The following is a 20,652-nucleotide window of genomic DNA, read 5'->3' as shown; positions in this document are numbered from 1 at the left end:
CTTTACAAGTGGTAAATATAGTTTTCTTTTTTTTTTAAAGAATTTCAAGATATCCCACTTTTCGAATCATACAAAATAAAATGATAATTTTATAACTAAATTATGACTTTTAATTAAGAGTGATTATACTGATTTTTTTTTAAAAAATAATTTACTATTTAATGTGCCGCATGAAAGTGATGAAGTGAAAAAGAAACGAATTTACAAAATAGAGTACTCAAGATTGTCTTTTTTTTAAAAAAATAATAAAAATTTGCAAAATTTTGTAAATGTATTTTTCCCTAAGGGCAAAAGAAAAAAATAACTTAAATAATATCATATATAGACGTTCATGATTAAAGTTGAATGCCTCTCTATAAAGCGTGCGGCACATAAACGAGAGGACAAAACAGCAGCGAGTGCATTTAATTTGCTTAACGACTACAGTCTCTCACTTTACTCTTATCACGCGCGAGTAACGATTTTAAAACGTTTTCGTTCCCTGCAATTTATTTAGGAAACTTGACTCACTCTCTCTCTCTCTCTCTCTCTCTCTCTCTCTCGCTTGGAATTGCGAAAAAGGTATTTTCAACTGTTTCCTCGACTATTTTTAGAACGGTAGGTGAAAAGAAAATAGCAAAATTCAAGTCGATTAAAACTAAAAAAATATATATTTAGTGATTTACATTTAAATTGATGTAAATATATGTCTATATTATAATGAGGGTAAAGTAAAATGATATTTTAGTAATTTTAATGTATTAAAAATGATTTTTTATTTAAATTATCCTTACATACATATATATAACACATCTTACTCTAATGATCAATAATGGATGGAACTTTTTTCTTCCATGTCTTAATCCATTTAACAATTATTTCACGTTCACGTTTTCGTGCTTTTTTCAAATCTTCATTGTCCGTCAAACGATCAACCTGAAGATCCATACAATGAGATGATCCTAGAAATTAACAAATATATATATATATATATACAGGGTGTTCCAAAAGTATGGAAACTTGCAAATATCTCGAAAAGTACGAATTTTCGTAAAAAATGTTCAATACAAAAGTTGTTCCAAACAAAAAGATCTACATTGTTGAAACCAAAAATTGGGCTCCGGGCCCAATGTTGGGCCCTACAATGAAAAAAGTAGTTTTCTTAAATGAGACCACTAATTTTGAATATCAAATTCGTAATCCCCATGAAATTCTGCGTTCAGACATGTGGTATAAGTGCCCAAAATATTGGGCCCAATCCAAGATATCGGGCCCAACATTTTTCGACAAAGAAATACATTTAAAAAATCGTATCTTTGGGGGTTTTTGGGGTCACAGGATTACAAAATTCAAAGCTACTTTTCAAATTGGGCACAGAGCCCAATCTAGGATTCCGCGGCCCAATGTAAGGCCCACAGTAAAAAAATGAGTCTAAATGCCAAAAATATTGGGCTCAATATTTTTGGCATTTGTACTACAAAACTAAATCCAAAATTTCATGACGATATTACGAAATGGATACTAAAAATTAGTGGGTTTTATTTTAGACAACTAATTTTTTTACTGTGGACCTTACATTGGGCCGCGGAATCCTACATTGGGCTCTGTGCCCAATTTGAAAAGTAGCTTTGAATTTTGTAATCTTGTGAACCCAAAAACCCCCAAAGATACAATTTTTTTAATTTATTTCTTTGTCAACAAATTTTGGGCCCAATCCTAAACATTGGGCCCAATATTTTTGGCATTTGTACTACAAAACTAAATCCAAAATTTCATGACGATATTACGAAATGGATACTAAAAATTAGTGGGTTTTATTTTAGACAACTAATTTTTTTTGCTGTGGGCCTTACATTGGGCCGCGGAATCCTACATTGGGCTCTGTGCCCAATTTGAAAAGTAGCTTTGAATTTTGTAATCCTGTGTCCCCAAAAACCCCCAAAGATATGATTTTTTAAATTTATTCCTTTGTCGAAAAATGTTGGGCCCGATATCTTGGATTGGGCCCAATATTTTTGGCACTTATACCACATGTCTGAACGCAGAATTTCATGGGGATTACGAATTTGATATTCCAAATTAGTGGTCTCATTTAAGAAAACTACTTTTTTCATTGTAGGGCCCAACATTGGGCCCGGGGCCCAATTTTTTGGTTTCAACAATGTAGATCTTTTTGTTTGGAACAACTTTTGTATTGAACATTTTTTATGAAAATTCGTACTTTTCGAGATATTTGCAAGTTTCCATACTTTTGGAACACCCTGTATATATATATATTATGAGGCAAAATTCCTGAAATGTCTGAACAAAAAATTAAAAGTTCTCAAATTTAATCCATACTTTTCTAAAATGTTGTCATTGTTGATGAAAGTCTAAAAATCAATTATTATTGAATTATTGATAAAATAGTTTTTGAATTACAACGTTTTTAATTTTTGACTTTTGAAAAAAATAAAGAGAGAAGCGAAAACTTATAAATTGCGAGCAATTAAATAAGAAAAAAATTATTTCGAAATAAAATGAAATACACTAATCTTTATTTATGTTTATCACATAAGATTTAAGTTAAGTTCACAATCACAACACTTGAAAATTTTTAATTATTTTTATGGTTTAAATAATTATCAATAATTTATATATTATAAATGAACAAAATTTAAGCAATGCACGCTTGATAAATATTTCTAATGCGTTGTCAATTAATGCAATTAATAATTTCCTATTACACAATATCATAATCGACATATATGACATTTGTAAACAAACAGGGTTGGGAAACAAGAGCCCAAAATATTTTCGTCCAAAGCAGAGTTGGGTAGGATTCTGTTTCACGTTTAAGATTAACGCACATGTAATTTTGAAATAGGGAAAAACTAAATAATTATTTTTTAATAGTTTTGTTAAAAATAATTTGAACTGTAAATATAATGAAAAAAATTCAAATGTTGAGATCTTTTTTCAGACAAATGAAAATTCTATTAATTAGAAATTCTGATAAGAGTGTCGAACGTTGTCTTGATCAAAAACATGAAAAACTATAGTCTGTTTCACGTTCACCTCTTAATTGCAATGTTTTAACTAATGAAATTTAATGTTTAATGTTAAAATTAAATGTTTAATGTTATTTTAAATTTAATGTTTCAATCAATGAAACTAAACTATACTTTTATAAACATGTTGAGAACCTTTTCGTGATAACTGAGCACTCATAGCGAGAATTTGGAAAATGCATACACTTTCTGAAAATTATTGTTGGACATAATTTCAATCCTACTCAACTCTGCTTTGGAGGAAAATATTTTGGGCTCTTCTTTCCCAACCCTGTTTGTTTACAAATGTCATATACATATATGTCGATTATGATATTGTGTAATAGGAAATTATTAATTGCATTAATTGACAACGCATTAGAAATATTTATCAAGCGTGCATTGCTTAAATTTTGTTCATTTATAATATATAAATTATTGATAATTATTTAAACCATAAAAATAATTAAAAATTTTCAAGTGTTGTGATTGTGAACTTAACTTAAATCTTATGTAATAAACATAAATAAAAGTTAGTGTATTTTATTTTACTTCGAAATAAATTTTTTTCTTATTTAATTGCTCGCAATTTATAAGTTTTCGCTTCTCTCTTTCTTAAAATTCATAATAAAAGTATTTTTAATATCTTAATATTCATTGCAGTTAATAAATTAATTAATAAATTTGTCAATAAGAGCATGCCAGCCATGACAGTTATATTTTGATACCAATTCAGGTATCAAAAAATGATCCCATATTCTGGATCATTTCTTGAAAATGATCCAAATATTTAGATCAATTTGATACCTTATATCGAATCAAAACGTTGCATTCAAAAATGATACCATCAAGTTTACAGTGGCTATAACATGGTGAGCTTGAATCACCATTTAAATGAAAAGTTTAGTAACTGTAAATATTTTTGCGGATTTTAAATCTACATGTTTTTAAATTAAATTAGAATAATCAAAAAATTAATTTATAAATTTTTTTACCATTTATAAAAATTGATGGTGACGCTTCATTAAGATTGTCTAAAATTGAGAGAGCATGCCAGGGATCAATATTTCCATTGACAAAAAGAACATTTTGTACATCCGGTATTCTTCCACCATACATGACATTTGTTCGTTTTATTCCTTCGCTAAGCAAAATTTTTGTATATCTAAAATATTATTGTAATTGTAAAAATTAATAATAATAATAAAAAATTGCAATTAACGTAAAAGTTTGTATCAAATAAGATGTATAGATTTTTTCTTATATTTCATACTGGCTTAATAATAATTATTTTGTTCTTATAATATATGTATATTAAATACAAATTAGGATAAATAAGAATTGGTTTAATTTATTAGTAAATTTAAATTAAAATCTCTGAAATTTGAAAAAAAAATTATACACCTTCTTTTGATCAATATAGAAAAAGTAAAATTTACATACTCATCGCCATAAATATCTTTGCAGAGTTTTGTAAAATATTCATAACTTAAATGAGGGCCAAAAATGGATTTTTTCGAATCAGTTGTTTGAAAGTAACCATATTCAGTGCAAGTTTGAAAGATCCATTGTCTCACTAATAATTTTTTTTTTTAGATTCATTATATATGTAATGTTTAATTAAATATTGAAGTGAAATATGATTTTAAAAATTTTAATTTAAAATTTAGTTATGATAAAAAAAATTTAATTAAAAGTGCAAATATACTAAGTGGTTTTTATTTTGAGATTAATGTATATAATTAATTATTAATAACTATTGTAGTTAATTTTATTTTGTTTTTAAAACAATTATTTAAATAAACTTACTAATTCCAGTATTAGAATCCCAAGATTCGTTTCTTAGTCTTTTAATTAATGAATTATAGTCAATATCAGTGCAAGCCATTCCATTATTGACAATTTTTCCCAATCGTTGAAATGGTGTTCCTAATGTGATATTTGTCATTTTGTCACATGCAATTGATATTGCAGTTTTACCATTATTATTTATTGCATTATATTGAACAATATTTGAAAATGTCTAAGAAATCAAAATATATTAATATTAATTAGTATTATTCTGAATATTTAGAATTAATTAAGAATTAGAATATTAATTTTGAATAATATATTATAATACTATTATAATTAATATTTTATATACAATATAGAATTAATTATCCGTGTGCAATAACAATAATTTTTAAATTTAAACTTGTGACTTCGCCTATGAAAGAGCCCCCTCTCCTCTCACTCGTCATTGGCTACTATTTAAGATCATAAGATGATAATTGGTTGCTGTCTTATGACCTTGAAAACTAGCCAATAAAAAGAGAGAAAGACACTTGTGGGCGTGTTATTGTTATAATTAGAGACTACGAATTTTTAGCGTAAAATCAGTTATTTCATCAAATTATTGTATTTTTTTATTATAATTATAATGAAAAAATTGAAAGAAAATATGATTGTTCACCTCTGTAAGAAATTCGAAAAATATTCCATTACCACTGAGACTTGACGTATCGGGAACACTGCAAAGACTGAAATTGCAATAAAAAAAAAACAATTATTAATTAATTATAATTATTATTATTATAATTATTATCTCTCTATATTATAAAAAGATTTTGCCGCTGCCTCCAGAATGGGTCATTCCATGTCAAGTGTACTCAACCCATGTTTTTGCCAAAGGTTAGGTTAGTTACTCTTGACATGGAATGACCCATATATATACCTATATTAGTATTTTAGTTCTGATTTTAACCTCAAATGAACATAACCTCAAAATTTAAGGTCCTGGGTCTACAGGATTCAGGGTCATGCATGACCTTTAATTTTAAGGTTATGTTGGATCCATGGATCGAACATAACCTTAAAATTAAAGGGCATAGGTTTCCAGGATTCAAGGTCAGAAATCAAACATAACCTCAAAATTCAAGGGCACAGATATTGGGTTTGAGGCTATGTCCGACAAACATAACTTTAAATTCCCCTAATCAAGAAACGAACATAAACTCAAATTTTTAATAAAATTTTAATAATTTTAATAATTTTAAGCCATTAAAAAATTAATCATTAAAGTGGAAAATAATGGGGGTTGGCGCACTAAGCGCGCAGGGTGCTTAACTTTAAGAAATTAAAAAATATAATAAACTTTATAAACTCAACTTACTTAAATTCTTCTTTTATCAATTCTTTTCCAATTTTAGAACGGATATTTTTTTCAATTATTTGAATGGCATTTTTAATTTCAACAACACATTGTTTATTATATTTACTTAAAGATGCTGTTACTACATCCAAATATTCTGAAATTTAATTCAAAAAAATAATATTTATATTTTGTTTTTTTCAATTGTGAAAAATTTTTTAAAAGTTATTTCAAAAATTAATTTTATTCATACACAAAAATAATAATTAATTTTAAAAAAAAAAAATATATATATATACCGTAAAAGTTTGCCTTTGCATATACTGGAGCACTGCTGGCTAAAGCACCCTGTAAAATATATTTAAATTATCAAAAAAAAAAAAAAATTTAATTTCTCTAGCATGTATATTTTTAAATAAAACTGCATTTTAATAATATAATATATAAAGAATAAAAATTATAATTATATATAATAATAAAAAAAGAATGATTATTTTTATAAAATACTTGAACTAAATGTGGATATTTTTGTCTCATCCACACAGCCATATTTCCAGCATATGATCCACCAAAAACAATGACCATTGTATTATTGAGCTTTCTTTCTCGTTTGACGGTTTCTATAAAATATGCCACATCCGCTAATGCCTGGTCTACGTTTAAATATTTTAAATTTTTTGTACTGACGTTTCTGCAATGTGTATTAAAAAAAAAAAAAAAAAATGCTTTTCATTATTCACTTTGTATTTTGTATAGTTTTTTTTTTTTTTTTTTTTTTTATTATATTTTCAGTAACAAAAAACTTTTTATAAAAAATGAAAAAAAAAACAATACATTTATACATATATAGTCGACATACTCGAAGGGTCTACTTTTGCCATAAAATCGATGTTCCGTGTAGTACATCAACGCTCCATGTTGAGCGCCTATTCCATGCATTAATCCTGCATTCAAAAATCCCGGATTAATACTCCACTCGCCACCCAACATTATCAAAATTGGACCAGTGCCGTTAAAATATCCATCATTCTCGAGGTAACGCTATAAATAATAATAATAATAATAAAAAAAAAAAAAATACATTTTTATAACGTTAAAAATTTAACTGAAAAAAAATATAAATTTGTGGTCTTGTTAAAATAAAAAAAAAAATCGGACTGAAATCGAGGGTTCCGTACTCGAAGCGAACTTATTTGATATAAAAACAAATGTTTAAAAAATATGTGTTGTCTGACAAATAATATAAGTGATACGAAGAGGAACAATTTTCTTGAATTTTACAAAATTGTTCCTTTTCCCTAATAACACAAGATATCTTGGGATATATTGATAATATCCCGCAGATATCCTAGGGATGTCCTATAGATATCAAAAGGATCTCTTAAGGATATCCAAAAAATCGTCGGTTTGGATATCGTTTGGATATCCCATGAATATCTGAGGATATCCACAGGATATCTTCTGGATATCTCTACCCTCACAACACCGGATATTTAAGGATATCCTTAGGACATCCTGGGGATATCCATTGCCTTGCGACGGTTTGGATATCCCTGAGATATCCCAGGGATGTCCCAGGATATCCTCAGGATGTCCGAGGGATATCCAAACCGCCACAAGCAAATGGATATCCCCAGGATGTCCCAGGGATATCCTTAAATATCCGTTGCTGTGGGGGTATAGACTTTCATAAATGTCCTCCAAATATCCCATAGATATCGTCAGGATATCCCACAGATATCATCAGGATATCCCATAGATATCATCAGGATATCCCACAGATATTTTCAGGATATTCTCAGTATATCTTCTGGATGTCAAGAAGATATTCTCAGGATATCCCAAGATATCCTGGGGACCATTCTAGGATATCGACCATTGATATGGATATCCTAGGGATATCCTTTTGTTATGAGGGAGAAGACCGAATGACCATGTTAAATCTGCGTTAAAAGTGGACCAAATTTTGGTAACCGCTTAGTGTCATGAAAATACTTAATGAAACACTAGCGCCACTGATTGTGTTAAACTCAGCTGGACAGTCGCAGCCATTGTAAAAGTTTTAAAAAGAAGAAGCAACCCTCACAACAAAAGGATATTCAGGATATCCTTGGGACGTCCTGGGGATATCGATTTGTTTTCGGCGGTTTGGATATCCCTGGGATATCTTAGAGATGTCCATGGATATCCAGAGGATATCGTAGGGATATCCGAATCGCCAAAAGCAAATGGATATCCCCAGGACGTCCCAGGGATATCCTGAATATCCTTGTGTTGTGAGGGAATGTATTTTTGGGTTATGTTCAACGTACTTCTAATTTTTCTCACTGTTTACATACTTTCTACGAGAGCGCTTGTGCTCCATTACGTATTTTCATGACACTAACCGGTCACCAAAATTTGGTCCACTTTCAATGTACGTCGTTCGGTCTCCTTATACTACTCCATGATCACAACCAAAGGAGTAAACATAACCATAAAATTAGGTCTAAGTTATGAGACGAACATATAAGGAAGTTCAACTCATTAACATAACCTCAAACTAAAAAGTAATTTATAACAGAATTAAAAATACATATACAGTGCGGTCTCGTAACTGCAACATTCTCTGAAATTTCCCACTCTTTCGGACTTGATACTGCAACATATCCCACTACCTACCATTTCAGGGACGTACATACCTACTATACGCGAGAAAATTTAAGACCCCTGAAAAACGGACTACTTTCATACTTTCACTTTGAATTTCTCTTTAAAAAAATTTTTGGGAAAAAATGACAAAAATCCTTTAAAAAATTTAATTTTGTTAATAAAATTTGCTTATATCAAAATTTTGTTTATCTTATCAGATAAATTAAATAAATATTAAAAATAATTGTTATACATTCTATAATATACATTTAAATTTAATTTAAATATTCTTTATGTTTAATTTAATTAGTATATTAAAAAGTACATTATTTTATTTGTTTTAAATATATTTTATTGTTTCTATTATACCATATTCAAACAATAATTTTTAAACATATTTTTTGTTTCAATGAACAATTTTCATTTAAAACATCAACCTCGAGAAACACTAAACTTTTTTTTGTGTGTTAAGAAGGTGTTTATATTTTCAAATATATGTATTATTATTATTTATTAATTACTACGCAGAAGATGAATATCAAATCCAATTTGCATATTATATATCACTAATATTTTAAAAATGACACCAAACTTTTATATTTATATGAAACATTTAATAATTACATAATTAAATTTTAATTATATTTTTATAATTATTTATATATTTATTTACTTTATATATTTTATAATTTATTTTATTTATCAATTTTATTTTAAATTTTAATTATAAAACAATTTTAGAGTTTTTTTTCATTTTTATTTATGAATACTTGATATTCATTTTCCGCTGTAGATACGGCACTGAAAGCTGCCGACGTCACGTTTCAGTTTCAAGTCCGGTGGTCGAGGTGGGGTGTTGCAGTAACGAAACTGTTGCAGTTTCAAATGTTGCAGTTACGAGACCGCACTGTATATTTCAATTTAATTTCATCAAAATTCAAAAGATCCATTTGTAAAATTTTCAAAAAAATTATTTTGTATTAAAATTTATTCTTAAATTATAATTAATAAATATATGTTATGTTTTTTTTTTTTAAAGTAGTGAATAATAATTCTACTTTTTATTTAATTTTTATAAACAATGGCTCATTTTTCTCCTGAAAACGATTATTTACAATTCTGTGTGTTTGAGTTTTAATTAATTTGTTAAAAAAATATAAAAAATAAAAATTTTATTTTTTTTATTAACTTTTAAACAATATGTATTTTTAATAAAATATATTCAATGAATAGAATTGTAAAAAATCTTTTAAAAAGAAAAATGAGTTATTGTTTGTAAGAATTGGATAAAAATTACCAATATTGTTTACCATAATTTTATATAAAAAATATAGTATTTCAAGTTTATTAAAAAATTAGGTATTTTAATTTTTTTAAAAAAATATTTTTGAAAATTATTTTTATAAAACTGTTATATTACATATATAAATTTTTTAATTAAAAGAAAATCTCATAATTTTAAATGTATAAAAATAATTGTGATTTCGTATATAATTATCTGTATATATTTGTTCCGAACGATTTGTTTACATTTAGATGCAAATAAAATGTGGTCACGCTTTTAAACCTCAAATGCGAACATAAAATTAAATTGAAAATTCAGAGGTTTATTCTAAACTCATCGTCAGTTATAATTTGAAATTCAATTTGTTTAAAAGTTTTTAAATACAGTCTATTGAAAGTGAATTTTTCTATTAGAAATAATACAAAAGTTTTATTAGAATTTTGTTCAACCAATCAGAATATTTTGTTGTTTAGTGACGCCATTGACAGATGGCGCACGAATTGTTCACTTCAATTTGAACAAAAAAAAAAAAAAAAAAATGTTTATATCCAATTTTTCAATATCATTGATATGTTGGAAAAAAGTAGAAATAATAATTTTCGTATATTAAAATTTATTTTAAAAATTAAAAAACAATATGGGTATAATATTATATATTAAAAAGAAAATAATTTGAAGCAAATACCATTTTCCAGGTTCGTGAGTCTTGAATATGAAAATGATCCACCAATTGTGTTATCCATTTTTCATTAGTCAATGTTGTATTTCTCCAAAGAGAGGATTCTGGTTCTTTTAATCCCTCATAAAATAATCCTCGAAATCCAAAAGTTTCTGCATTGTAAATGAATATACATAGAATTGAAATTAAATGCAGTAAAATCATATTTTTTTCTTACGATAAAAAATAATATTGTTTTTTTTTTTTTTTTTTTTTTTTTTTTAATTAAATAATAAAAAATAAACAAAATTTTTTATAAAAAATAATCCGTTCAGCTAGACAATTTTGTTATTTATGATGATATGACAAATAATTTTAATTGAGTCTTGATATATTATAAATTTTAGATTAGATTAGATTAGATTTATTGAAATTTACATTGTCCGTATATTATATTGACAAAATGAGGAATCGATAATATTTATTGATTTGATAAATTGAAATTAATTACCATCTTGAGGACTTTGGATTAGTTATTAAGATAAAGAGAATAAAGAAAAAAAAAGAAGGAAATCACATATATAACGTTTAAAAATATTCAGATTAATTTTTATAAAAATAGAAAAATATTTTTTTCACAATCTTATAAAATTTTTATTATTTCATTTATTTATATTTATTTATTTATTTACTAAAGAATTTTTATTTGAATATTTTAAATGGAATTAGAATTAGAAGTTTGTATTGATTGGAAAAAAAAAATTCTGGAATTTGTTTTCATCATTTGGAATTTCAAAATGTATATACTATATCTATAAGAAATAATAACAAAAAAAAAAAAAAAATAAATGTCTTTGAATTTAAAATACAAGTGTACGCATTTTAGAATGAACTTGAGCGTCCAAGGGAATTTTTTTTTTCTTTTAAAATAAATTTCAAAAATAAATTTTTCATTACTTAACTTTTTTTCGAATAATTTTATAATTCGGTCAATTTTTTTTACAATTTTACCAACTGATGGTAAAACATTAATATGAAAATACAAAAAATTACCGACACAGAAATCTACATTACCAATTGATGGTAAAACAAATTTAAAAAAAAATTCTCCCTGTTTATCATCAGTTGGTAATGTAGATTTCTATGACGGTAATTTTTTTATATTTTTATTTTACTATTTTACCATCAATTGGTAATGTAAATTTCTATGTCGGCATCAAAAAATAGACAAACTTTGATGTAATTTAAGCCCATATAGAGTTTTTTTTAAATTAAATCTATTCTGGGCAGTGGGGGTGACTTTTTGACAAAGAATGCCTCATATTTTTTTTATTTATTTAATTAAAAAAAACAAAATAGAACTCACATAAATTTTCAATTAAATATTCGCATTTGGTTTATGATTGGCATTTGTAATTATTTTTATGAAAGTACATTTAATATTTATATATATATATATTTTTTTTTTCCATACCTGAAACAATTTACAATCAGGATTTTACTAAAGAACGGGATGTCGTAATAAAGTTGACAATCTTGCCCCCATTTTCCTATTTATCTCAGAATATAAGAGACGCCGTATAATACATATCTTGTTCAAGCTTATCTTCTTTTCTATTTCGAATAAAGCTATACGACCGATGAACAATATAGTTATACATGTCAAATTGAAAATTTTATAATTTTAATTTTCCAATATTACATGAAAAAAAAAATTTTTTTTCTTTAAATATTAATTTACTAATATTTTATATTAAAATCAATAAAGAAAAAAAAATCATAAATTTAAAAATAAATAAATTATATAGAAACGAAAAAATACAAATTATAAATCAAGAATGAACATTTTATTAAAAATTGTTATCTATTGGATTTTAAAATATTAAAATTGTTACAAGCTTTTTTTTGTAAATTTCAAATTCTTTCTTTAAAAACTAACTTCATTGTTACTGCTATGGAGAAAAGGAGGAACTTATTAGAAAAAAAAAAAAAAAAAGAATCACCTGTGGGTGAAATAAATAAGAAGAGAGTCAATAGAAAAATACAAAATGTTAGTGCAATAGGAAAAGAAAAAATAAAAAAAAAAAAAAAAATTGGTGGGGGGAGGCTGGGGGCTTTTTTGTAAGCTAAGGTAAGCTTCAGTTGAAGAGTTGACATTAATTGGACCGTCTTGACAACTTTTCATTCATCCCCTAACAAGCTACATCCGTCTTTATCCGCATTATCCGAACGTCCTATTCCATCCTCTCTTCCATCACCGCACGGCACTCTGCGTGCTGACTTTTCCGCCTCGTATTTCTTGAATGGAAGTGCACGAAAGATTTCTAAAAAAAAAGAAATATATATATATATATATATATATATATTCTAACGCCTCCAAGAAGACGAAGTAGAAATCCTAAGCTAGGGAGAAAAAATATTATCTTTTTCCAAATGATGAGAGTTAGTTTCGCAAATCGAAGAAAAAAAACATACTCTATTTTTGTATATACATATACAGAAAATCATTTTTAAAAATACGGATTTTTAATTTAAAAAAAAGAAATAAAGTTATTTACAAGCTTAAAATACTAGTCATACGCATCTTCAATAACAAAAGAGAATAATTTTTTTCTAAAAAACTATTTTTTGTAGTATAACCATATCTATTTTTTCTCAAATTGCTATACATATATATATATATATAAAAATACCGGATCCCACTTGTATAACAGATTCCGGATTCCATTTTCAACATTCCTACTCGGGATTCCACATTCCGTAATCCACTTTTCACATTTTCCATTCCACATTCCGTATTCCGGATTCTACATTCCGTATTTTGAATTCAACATTCCGTAATCCAATTTTCACATTTTGGATTCCACATTCCGTATTCCGGAATCTACATTTCGTATTTTGAATTCCACATTCCGTAATCTAATTTTCACATTTTGGATTCCACATTCCGTATTCCGGATTCTCCATTTCGTATTTTGAATTCCACATTCCGTAATCCAATTTTCACATTTTGGATTCCACATTCCGTATTTTGAATTCCACATTCCGTAATCCAATTTTCACATTTTGGATTCCACATTCCGTATTCCGGATTCTACATTTCGTATTTTGAATTCCACATTCCGTAATCCAATTTTCACATTTTGGATTCCACATTCCGTATTCCGGAATCTACATTTCGTATTTTGAATTCCACATTCCGTAATCTAATTTTCACATTTTGGATTCCACATTCCGTATTCCGGATTCTCCATTTCGTATTTTGAATTCCACATTCCGTAATCCAATTTTCACATTTTGGATTCCACATTCCGTATTTTGAATTCCACATTCCGTAATCCAATTTTCACATTTTGGATTCCACATTCCGTATTCCGGATTCTACATTTCGTATTTTGAATTCCACATTCCGTAATCCAATTTTCACATTTTGGATTCCACATTCCGTAATCCAATTTTCACATTTTGGATTCCACATTCCGTATTCTACATTTCGTATTTTGAATTCCACATTCTGTAATCCAATTTTCACATTTTGGATTCCACATTCCGTATTCCGGAATCTACATTTCGTATTTTGAATTCCACATTCCGTAATCCAATTTTCACATTTTGGATTCCACATTCCGTATTCCGGATTCTACATTTCGTATTTTGAATTCCACATTCCGTAATCCAATTTTCACATTTTGGATTCCACATTCCGTAATCCAATTTTCACATTTTGGATTCCACATTCCGTATTCTACATTTCGTATTTTGAATTCCACATTCTGTAATCCAATTTTCACATTTTGGATTCCACATTCCGTATTCCGGAATCTACATTTCGTATTTTGAATTCCACATTCCGTAATCCAATTTTCACATTTTGGATTCCACATTCCGTATTCCGGATTCTACATTTCGTATTTTGAATTCCACATTCCGTAATCCAATTTTCACATTTTGGATTCCACATTCCGTATTCCGGATTCTACATTTCGTATTTTGAATTCCAAATTCCGTAATCCAATTTTCACATTTTGGATTCCACATTCCGTAATCCAATTTTCACATTTTGGATTCCACATTCCGTATTCTACATTTCGTATTTTGAATTCCACATTCTGTAATCCAATTTTCACATTTTGGATTCCACATTCCGTATTCCGGAATCTACATTTCGTATTTTGAATTCCACATTCCGTAATCTAATTTTCACATTTTGGATTCCACATTCCGTATTCCGGATTCTCCATTTCGTATTTTGAATTCCACATTCCGTAATCCAATTTTCACATTTTGGATTCCACATTCCGTATTCCGGAATCTACATTTCGTATTTTGAATTCCACATTCCGTAATCCAATTTTCACATTTTGGATTCCACATTCCGTATTCCGGATTCTACATTTCGTATTTTGAATTCCACATTCCGTATTTTGAATTCCACATTCCGTAATCCAATTTTCACATTTTGGATTCCACATTCCGTAATCCAATTTTCACATTTTGGATTCCACATTCCGTATTCTACATTTCGTATTTTGAATTCCACATTCCGTAATCCAATTTTCACATTTTGGATTCCACATTCCGTAATCCAATTTTCACATTTTGGATTCCACATTCCGGATTCTATATTTCGTATTTTGTATTCCACATTCCGTAATCCAATTTTCACATTTTGGATTCCACATTCCGTATTCCGGATTCTACATTTCGTATTTTGAATTCCACATTCCGTATTTTGAATTCCACATTCCGTAATCCAATTTTCACATTTTGGATTCCACATTCCGTATTCCGGATTCTACATTTCGTATTTTGAATTCCACATTCCGTAATCCAATTTTCACATTTTGGATTCCACATTCCGTATTTTGAATTCCACATTCCGTAATCCAATTTTCACATTTTGGATTCCACATTCCGGATTCTATATTTCGTATTTTGTATTCCACATTCCGTAATCCAATTTTCACATTTTGGATTCCACATTCCGTATTCCGGATTCTTCATTTCGTATTTTGAATTCCACATTTCGTATTCAATACACCGGCTTCCACTTTCAAAATTCCGTATTCCGGGTTTTAGAATTCACATTCCATATTCCATAGCCTACATTCTTGAATCCACTTTTCATATTACGGATTCCACATTGTGAATCCCACATTCCGGATTAAGCTTTCCACATTCCGGATTCTACTTTTTACTTTCCGTATTCCGAATTTAACATTTCGGATTCCATTTTCAAAATTCCGGATTCCACATCCCACATTTCGAAAGTGGAATCCGGAATGTGGAATACAGAATGTAGAGTATAATTTTCAGAATATGAAATATTTAATGTGGAATCCGGAATGTGAAAATTAAGATAGGGGATTTGGAATCTGGAACATGAAAATTTTGATCCGGTATGTGAAAATTGGAATATGGAATCTGAAATATGGAATCCGGAATACGGAATATGAAAAGTAGGATCCGGAAATTGGAAAACGGAATGTGAAAAGTGGAATTCGGAATGTGGGATCCAGAATACAGAGTTTTGAAAGTGGAATCCGGAATCGGAAATGTGAAATCCGGGATGTGAAAAGTGGAATGTGGGATTCGAAAAAAGTTACGTAATTGATCCCCAGAATACAAAATGTGAAAAGTGGGATCCGGAATGTGAAATGTGGAATCCGGAATACGGAATGTGAAAAGTAGGATCCGGAATTTGGAAAACGGAATGTGAAAAGTGGAATTCGGAATGTGGGATCCAGAATACAGAGTTTTGAAAGTGGAATCCGGAATATGGAATCGGAAATGTGGAATCCGGGATGTGAAAAGTGGAATGTGGGATTCGAAAAAAGTTACGTAATTGATCCCCAGAATACAAAGTGTGAAAAGTGGAATCCGGAATGTGAAATGTGGAAACCGAAATATAGAATCCGGAATACGAAATGTGAATAGTGGAATACGGAAAGTGGAATCCAGAATGTGAAAAATGGGATCCAGAAAAAGTTACGTAATTTAATCCCCTGATGATGTCGGCGAGTTACTATTAAAATGTTTAAAAATAGTACTTCACCTTACTTTAGCAGTTTTGTATGGCTTTTAAAAAATAAAATAAATTTACAGAGCATTGTTAACTCAATTAAAAGGTGATATTAATTTATTTATTGACTTACGGCATAAATTTGAAGTTCACTATATATATAGTCATTAGGAATTTTTTAAAAGGATATGATTCAAGAAATTTCCAATGAAAATATTCTTTTCGACGCCGCACTAATTCCTTTGTACTAGCTTTGTTAGGTATTATATTTCCGTTTATCCTTTGATATGACAGTACCTTTATTAACCTTTGACACTTTTCGTTGGGGATCCCTTTAAATTTGTTATCTTGACATTCTCTTTACGTCTTATTCTGCTTTCTTGATAATCTGAACCTACTTGTATGTCTGCTTCTCCTTTTAGATACTCTATATCTCTTCTTCTATTACCTTTTTTCCTCTTTCCGTCTATTATTATTATTTCCCCTTCTTCTTGTTTACTAAACACATCTTTTTTTCTCCATTTTCTTCAATAAACCATTTTATCTTTTTTTTTCTCCTCTATTCTCACTTCTATTCTCACTTCTTTTCTATATTTTTTTTTTTTGTTTTAAAGAAAATATTTTTCTCATTTTACATTTGCATCTTATGTAATTCTCTCTTTTCTACCTATTTCTTTTTGTTTTGAAATCTATAATCAAATCTTCATCTCGTAAACTTTTGTAATAAAATAAGTTTTAGAAATCTTCTTTTTTTTTCCAAAAAAAATAGTCATTTTTCTTTTATACATTTTTTTTTTTTTTTTTATAAAACCCAACTTTTCTTTTGCTTTTCTTCTCATGAAAGTTTCATCACTGGAGTTACATCCCGATCCATTTACATTAAAAGTACCGACGGTCCTTCATTCTATCTCTTATTCACTCTTCCTGGTGTGCTGTAAAAATGAGATAATAACGACGACTTTATCGACATCGCCAAGAAAGTAACACCGTAACACGATGCGACTGGAATAATCGAAGACATTAGAATCAGATGCTGCTGGTAATTCCCCCGAGGAGATCGCAGTGGAAGGGATTTGAAAGAGAATTAAATTTCTATTTTTTGCAAATAAGATTTAAGGGGGAAAAAAAAAGTGCAACATTGAGCCCGCAAACCTGGTTGAGGATGAGACACCTTACTAGTGACGACCAGACAAAGGTTTGAAGAGAGAGAGGATTCTTGGTGAGAGAGAGAGAGAGAGAGTGAGAGAGAGGGATGAGGATTAGATTGACGTGAAAATAGAGAAGAAGCAGAGGAAAATAACAAAAAAAAAAGAAGGAAGCGCGAAAGAGGAAGCAAAAAAGACGCTACATAAGAAAAATGTGCCGCGCGAACTCGACAGTGTTTTTTTTTTCTCTTTTACCCCACCTTTCAGAACAACGCAATTCCAAGTTGTCTGTCGCCTCGATATAAGTTACATTCTCTTATGACATTGCACATTGAGTCACGCTTGAATTTCTTTTGTCTTCCTTTAATTTAAAATGCACAAAATAATGTTTTTCTTGAACCGAAAAAAAATTAAATTAATCATTAATAAAAAAAATTATTTATGACGGTTAAATTTTTCGAAAATTAAGCCGTTGAATTCATATGACGACGTCATGAAAAAAGTGTCCTGTAGTACGTGGTATTCAATATATTTTATAGAATGTCGTCCGCCATATTGAATTTTAAAAAACTAACATTGGATTCGTAATCAGCGACCCCAAAAACCCCCGAGCAACGTTTTTTAGACGAATCCAAGGAGTTTTTCAAAAAATTGTCCGCCATATTGGATCCGCCATTTTGAATTTTTAAAAACTAACACCAAATTCATAATCACCGATCCCAAAAACCTCCTTAGTACTAAGTGTCATAATTTATTCATCGGAAGGTCTTACACACTTTAGGAACATTTTGTTATATTTTAGCTCTACACACCGAAGCAGATTAATTTTAAAACTAGTACTGCGACAAAAGTTTTAAAAAAAAATCCCCTACATCTTGTCTGCTTTGTTCTTTCGTATATTATCTAAAAGTACGCATTTTTATTTCGATTGATTATACGAGAAGTGATAAAAGTACAAAAAGCTTGCATAAAAAAAAAATGTTCCACTATCTCTCGTATTACTTTTTTTTTTTTGTTCTCTACACTAAAAGGGGCACGCAATCTACGAGAAATGTGTATAGGGATCGGAAAATCTAGAGAATCAACGAGAAGGGAAAATAAGCGAAAGAGCATCAGCCTTTTTAGTACTTTCTTACACCGGGACTTTTTTTTTTTTACTTTTCCCCGGTTCCTTGTGCCGGATGTTGTCTTTTGAAAATCTACTGCGTCTCCTTTGCCTTGGGCTTCTCTATTTCGCGTCTCACTTGTCAAACACCCCTCCCCCCTACCCCGATTCACCTCCATTTCTCGACAGGCTTTTTACCGTTTTGGGAGTGGAGTAGGAGGGTGAGGGGGGGGGAGAAATTCGCAAGTACTTTTTGTACGCCGAGCCAATCCCGTGGCCTTATTTTCCTTGCTCACGAAGAAAGTATAACGTAACTTGCGTAAAGATTCCTGAAAAAGTTTTCGAAGAAGAACGTGCTTCAAAAAGAAGGGCTTGGAGAAGGAAACTTGAGAGCTCACCGGAAGTTGCAAGTATAGAGAGAGCCAAGTCGAGTTCTTGGAATGTTTTGTACACTAGACGAGTCGTCGTCATCGTCGTCGTCGTACTTCGTAAAGGAAACGATTTTTAGGAATGGGGAAATATTTTTCTAGAAAAAAAAGAGGGAGAGAGAGAGAAAATAAATAAAAATAAATATTTTGATTTTTGAATTCATTGTATTAACTAAACGTTTAGATGTTTGAAGAAATTGGTAAAACAAAAAAAAAACTGACGAGAAACAAATAAACTAAAACTAACGTTATATACCTTGTAACGTTGAATTTAATTTTCTATTGATTTTTATTTTAAATTTAAATTATTTATTATATTTTCAAGACAATCAACGTTATCTAGACTTTTTTAATTATTAATTTTGCCAAGACGACAAGTTATTTAATGGAAAATAATTAAACCTAAAAAAATAGTTAAAAAATCCGACAAGTAAATTTTATAATTTATAATTAGAAAAAACTAAAACCAATTCAGGAATTCCATTGTTACTTTACAGTTACAGACCGCGAAGAGGGGGGGATAAGGATAAACACCATTTATTAGACAAAATTTATAACAAAACACTATATTTATTAATATTCACTTCAAATTTTAGAAAAAGTTAAATAATGGCAGCAGGTCGAAAGACAAGATTTATATTTTATTTATTCAATTATAATTTAATAATAATAAGATCGATTCTGAAGGAAACGACTTCTAATTAATTTATTAGGAGTCACTGTCCATTTGAGGACAACGATGACGACTCGTCTCCTTTTTATAATTTTAAATTTTAATTATTTTACACAAAAAATAATAGAACACAACTTGACTCTACAAACATTAGGATAAGAATGAGAGTAAAATGGCTGACGAGTCAGACTCGAAAGCGTTGCTAAACAGCGGCCTCTCTTCTCGGTGTCATTGAGATCAATCAATATTCAATAATATAATACCCGCGACCGATAATCGTCGTCGGTAAAGCAGATCCCTTTACTATCTGATGGTAAATTAATTAATGCGAGAAGTCCATAGGAAATTGACTACCAGTATTGACTTGACAAATCGTTAACAAAACAGCAATTTCATCTTCGGTGGTGTTCTTGAATATTCGAGACTCTCATACAAATATATACACCAGAAAGCTTTTCCCTTGATGACTTCTAATTTCAATGATAGATAGTGATGTCCTCAACGCCTATTTGTGAACCAGCAAGAATCCTCAATGTCTCGCGAGAGTTTTCATAATAAAACGAA

General features: G+C 29.0%; 2 protein-coding genes across 2 annotated transcripts in view; one reads left to right on the top strand and one right to left on the bottom strand.

The window, feature by feature from the left end:
• LOC127284870 (uncharacterized) overlaps positions 1 to 20,652 on the top strand; it is a 431,539-nt gene that overhangs the window by 33,227 nt on the left and 377,660 nt on the right. The gene's annotated exons all lie outside the window — the stretch shown is intronic.
• On the bottom strand, positions 731 to 11,056 carry LOC127284871 (putative serine protease K12H4.7). Its single transcript, XM_051310570.1, has 10 exons — positions 10,743 to 11,056; positions 7,001 to 7,182; positions 6,649 to 6,832; positions 6,441 to 6,489; positions 6,163 to 6,298; positions 5,464 to 5,530; positions 4,818 to 5,031; positions 4,452 to 4,584; positions 4,004 to 4,173; positions 731 to 941 (listed from the first exon to the last, which is right to left on the bottom strand). The coding sequence occupies exons 1-10, from the start codon at positions 10,938 to 10,940 to the stop codon at positions 799 to 801; spliced, it is 1,476 nt and encodes a 491-aa protein (XP_051166527.1). The 5' UTR covers positions 10,941 to 11,056; the 3' UTR covers positions 731 to 798.

This window comes from Leptopilina boulardi, unplaced genomic scaffold (assembly GCF_019393585.1).
Source record: "Leptopilina boulardi isolate dan_hultmark-lab unplaced genomic scaffold, ZJU_Lbou_2.1 LbouV2_327, whole genome shotgun sequence".
NCBI classification, from domain to species: Eukaryota; Metazoa; Arthropoda; class Insecta; order Hymenoptera; family Figitidae; genus Leptopilina; species Leptopilina boulardi.
Note: the sequence above shows the minus strand (reverse complement) of the source record. Positions and strands in the feature narration are given on the sequence as shown.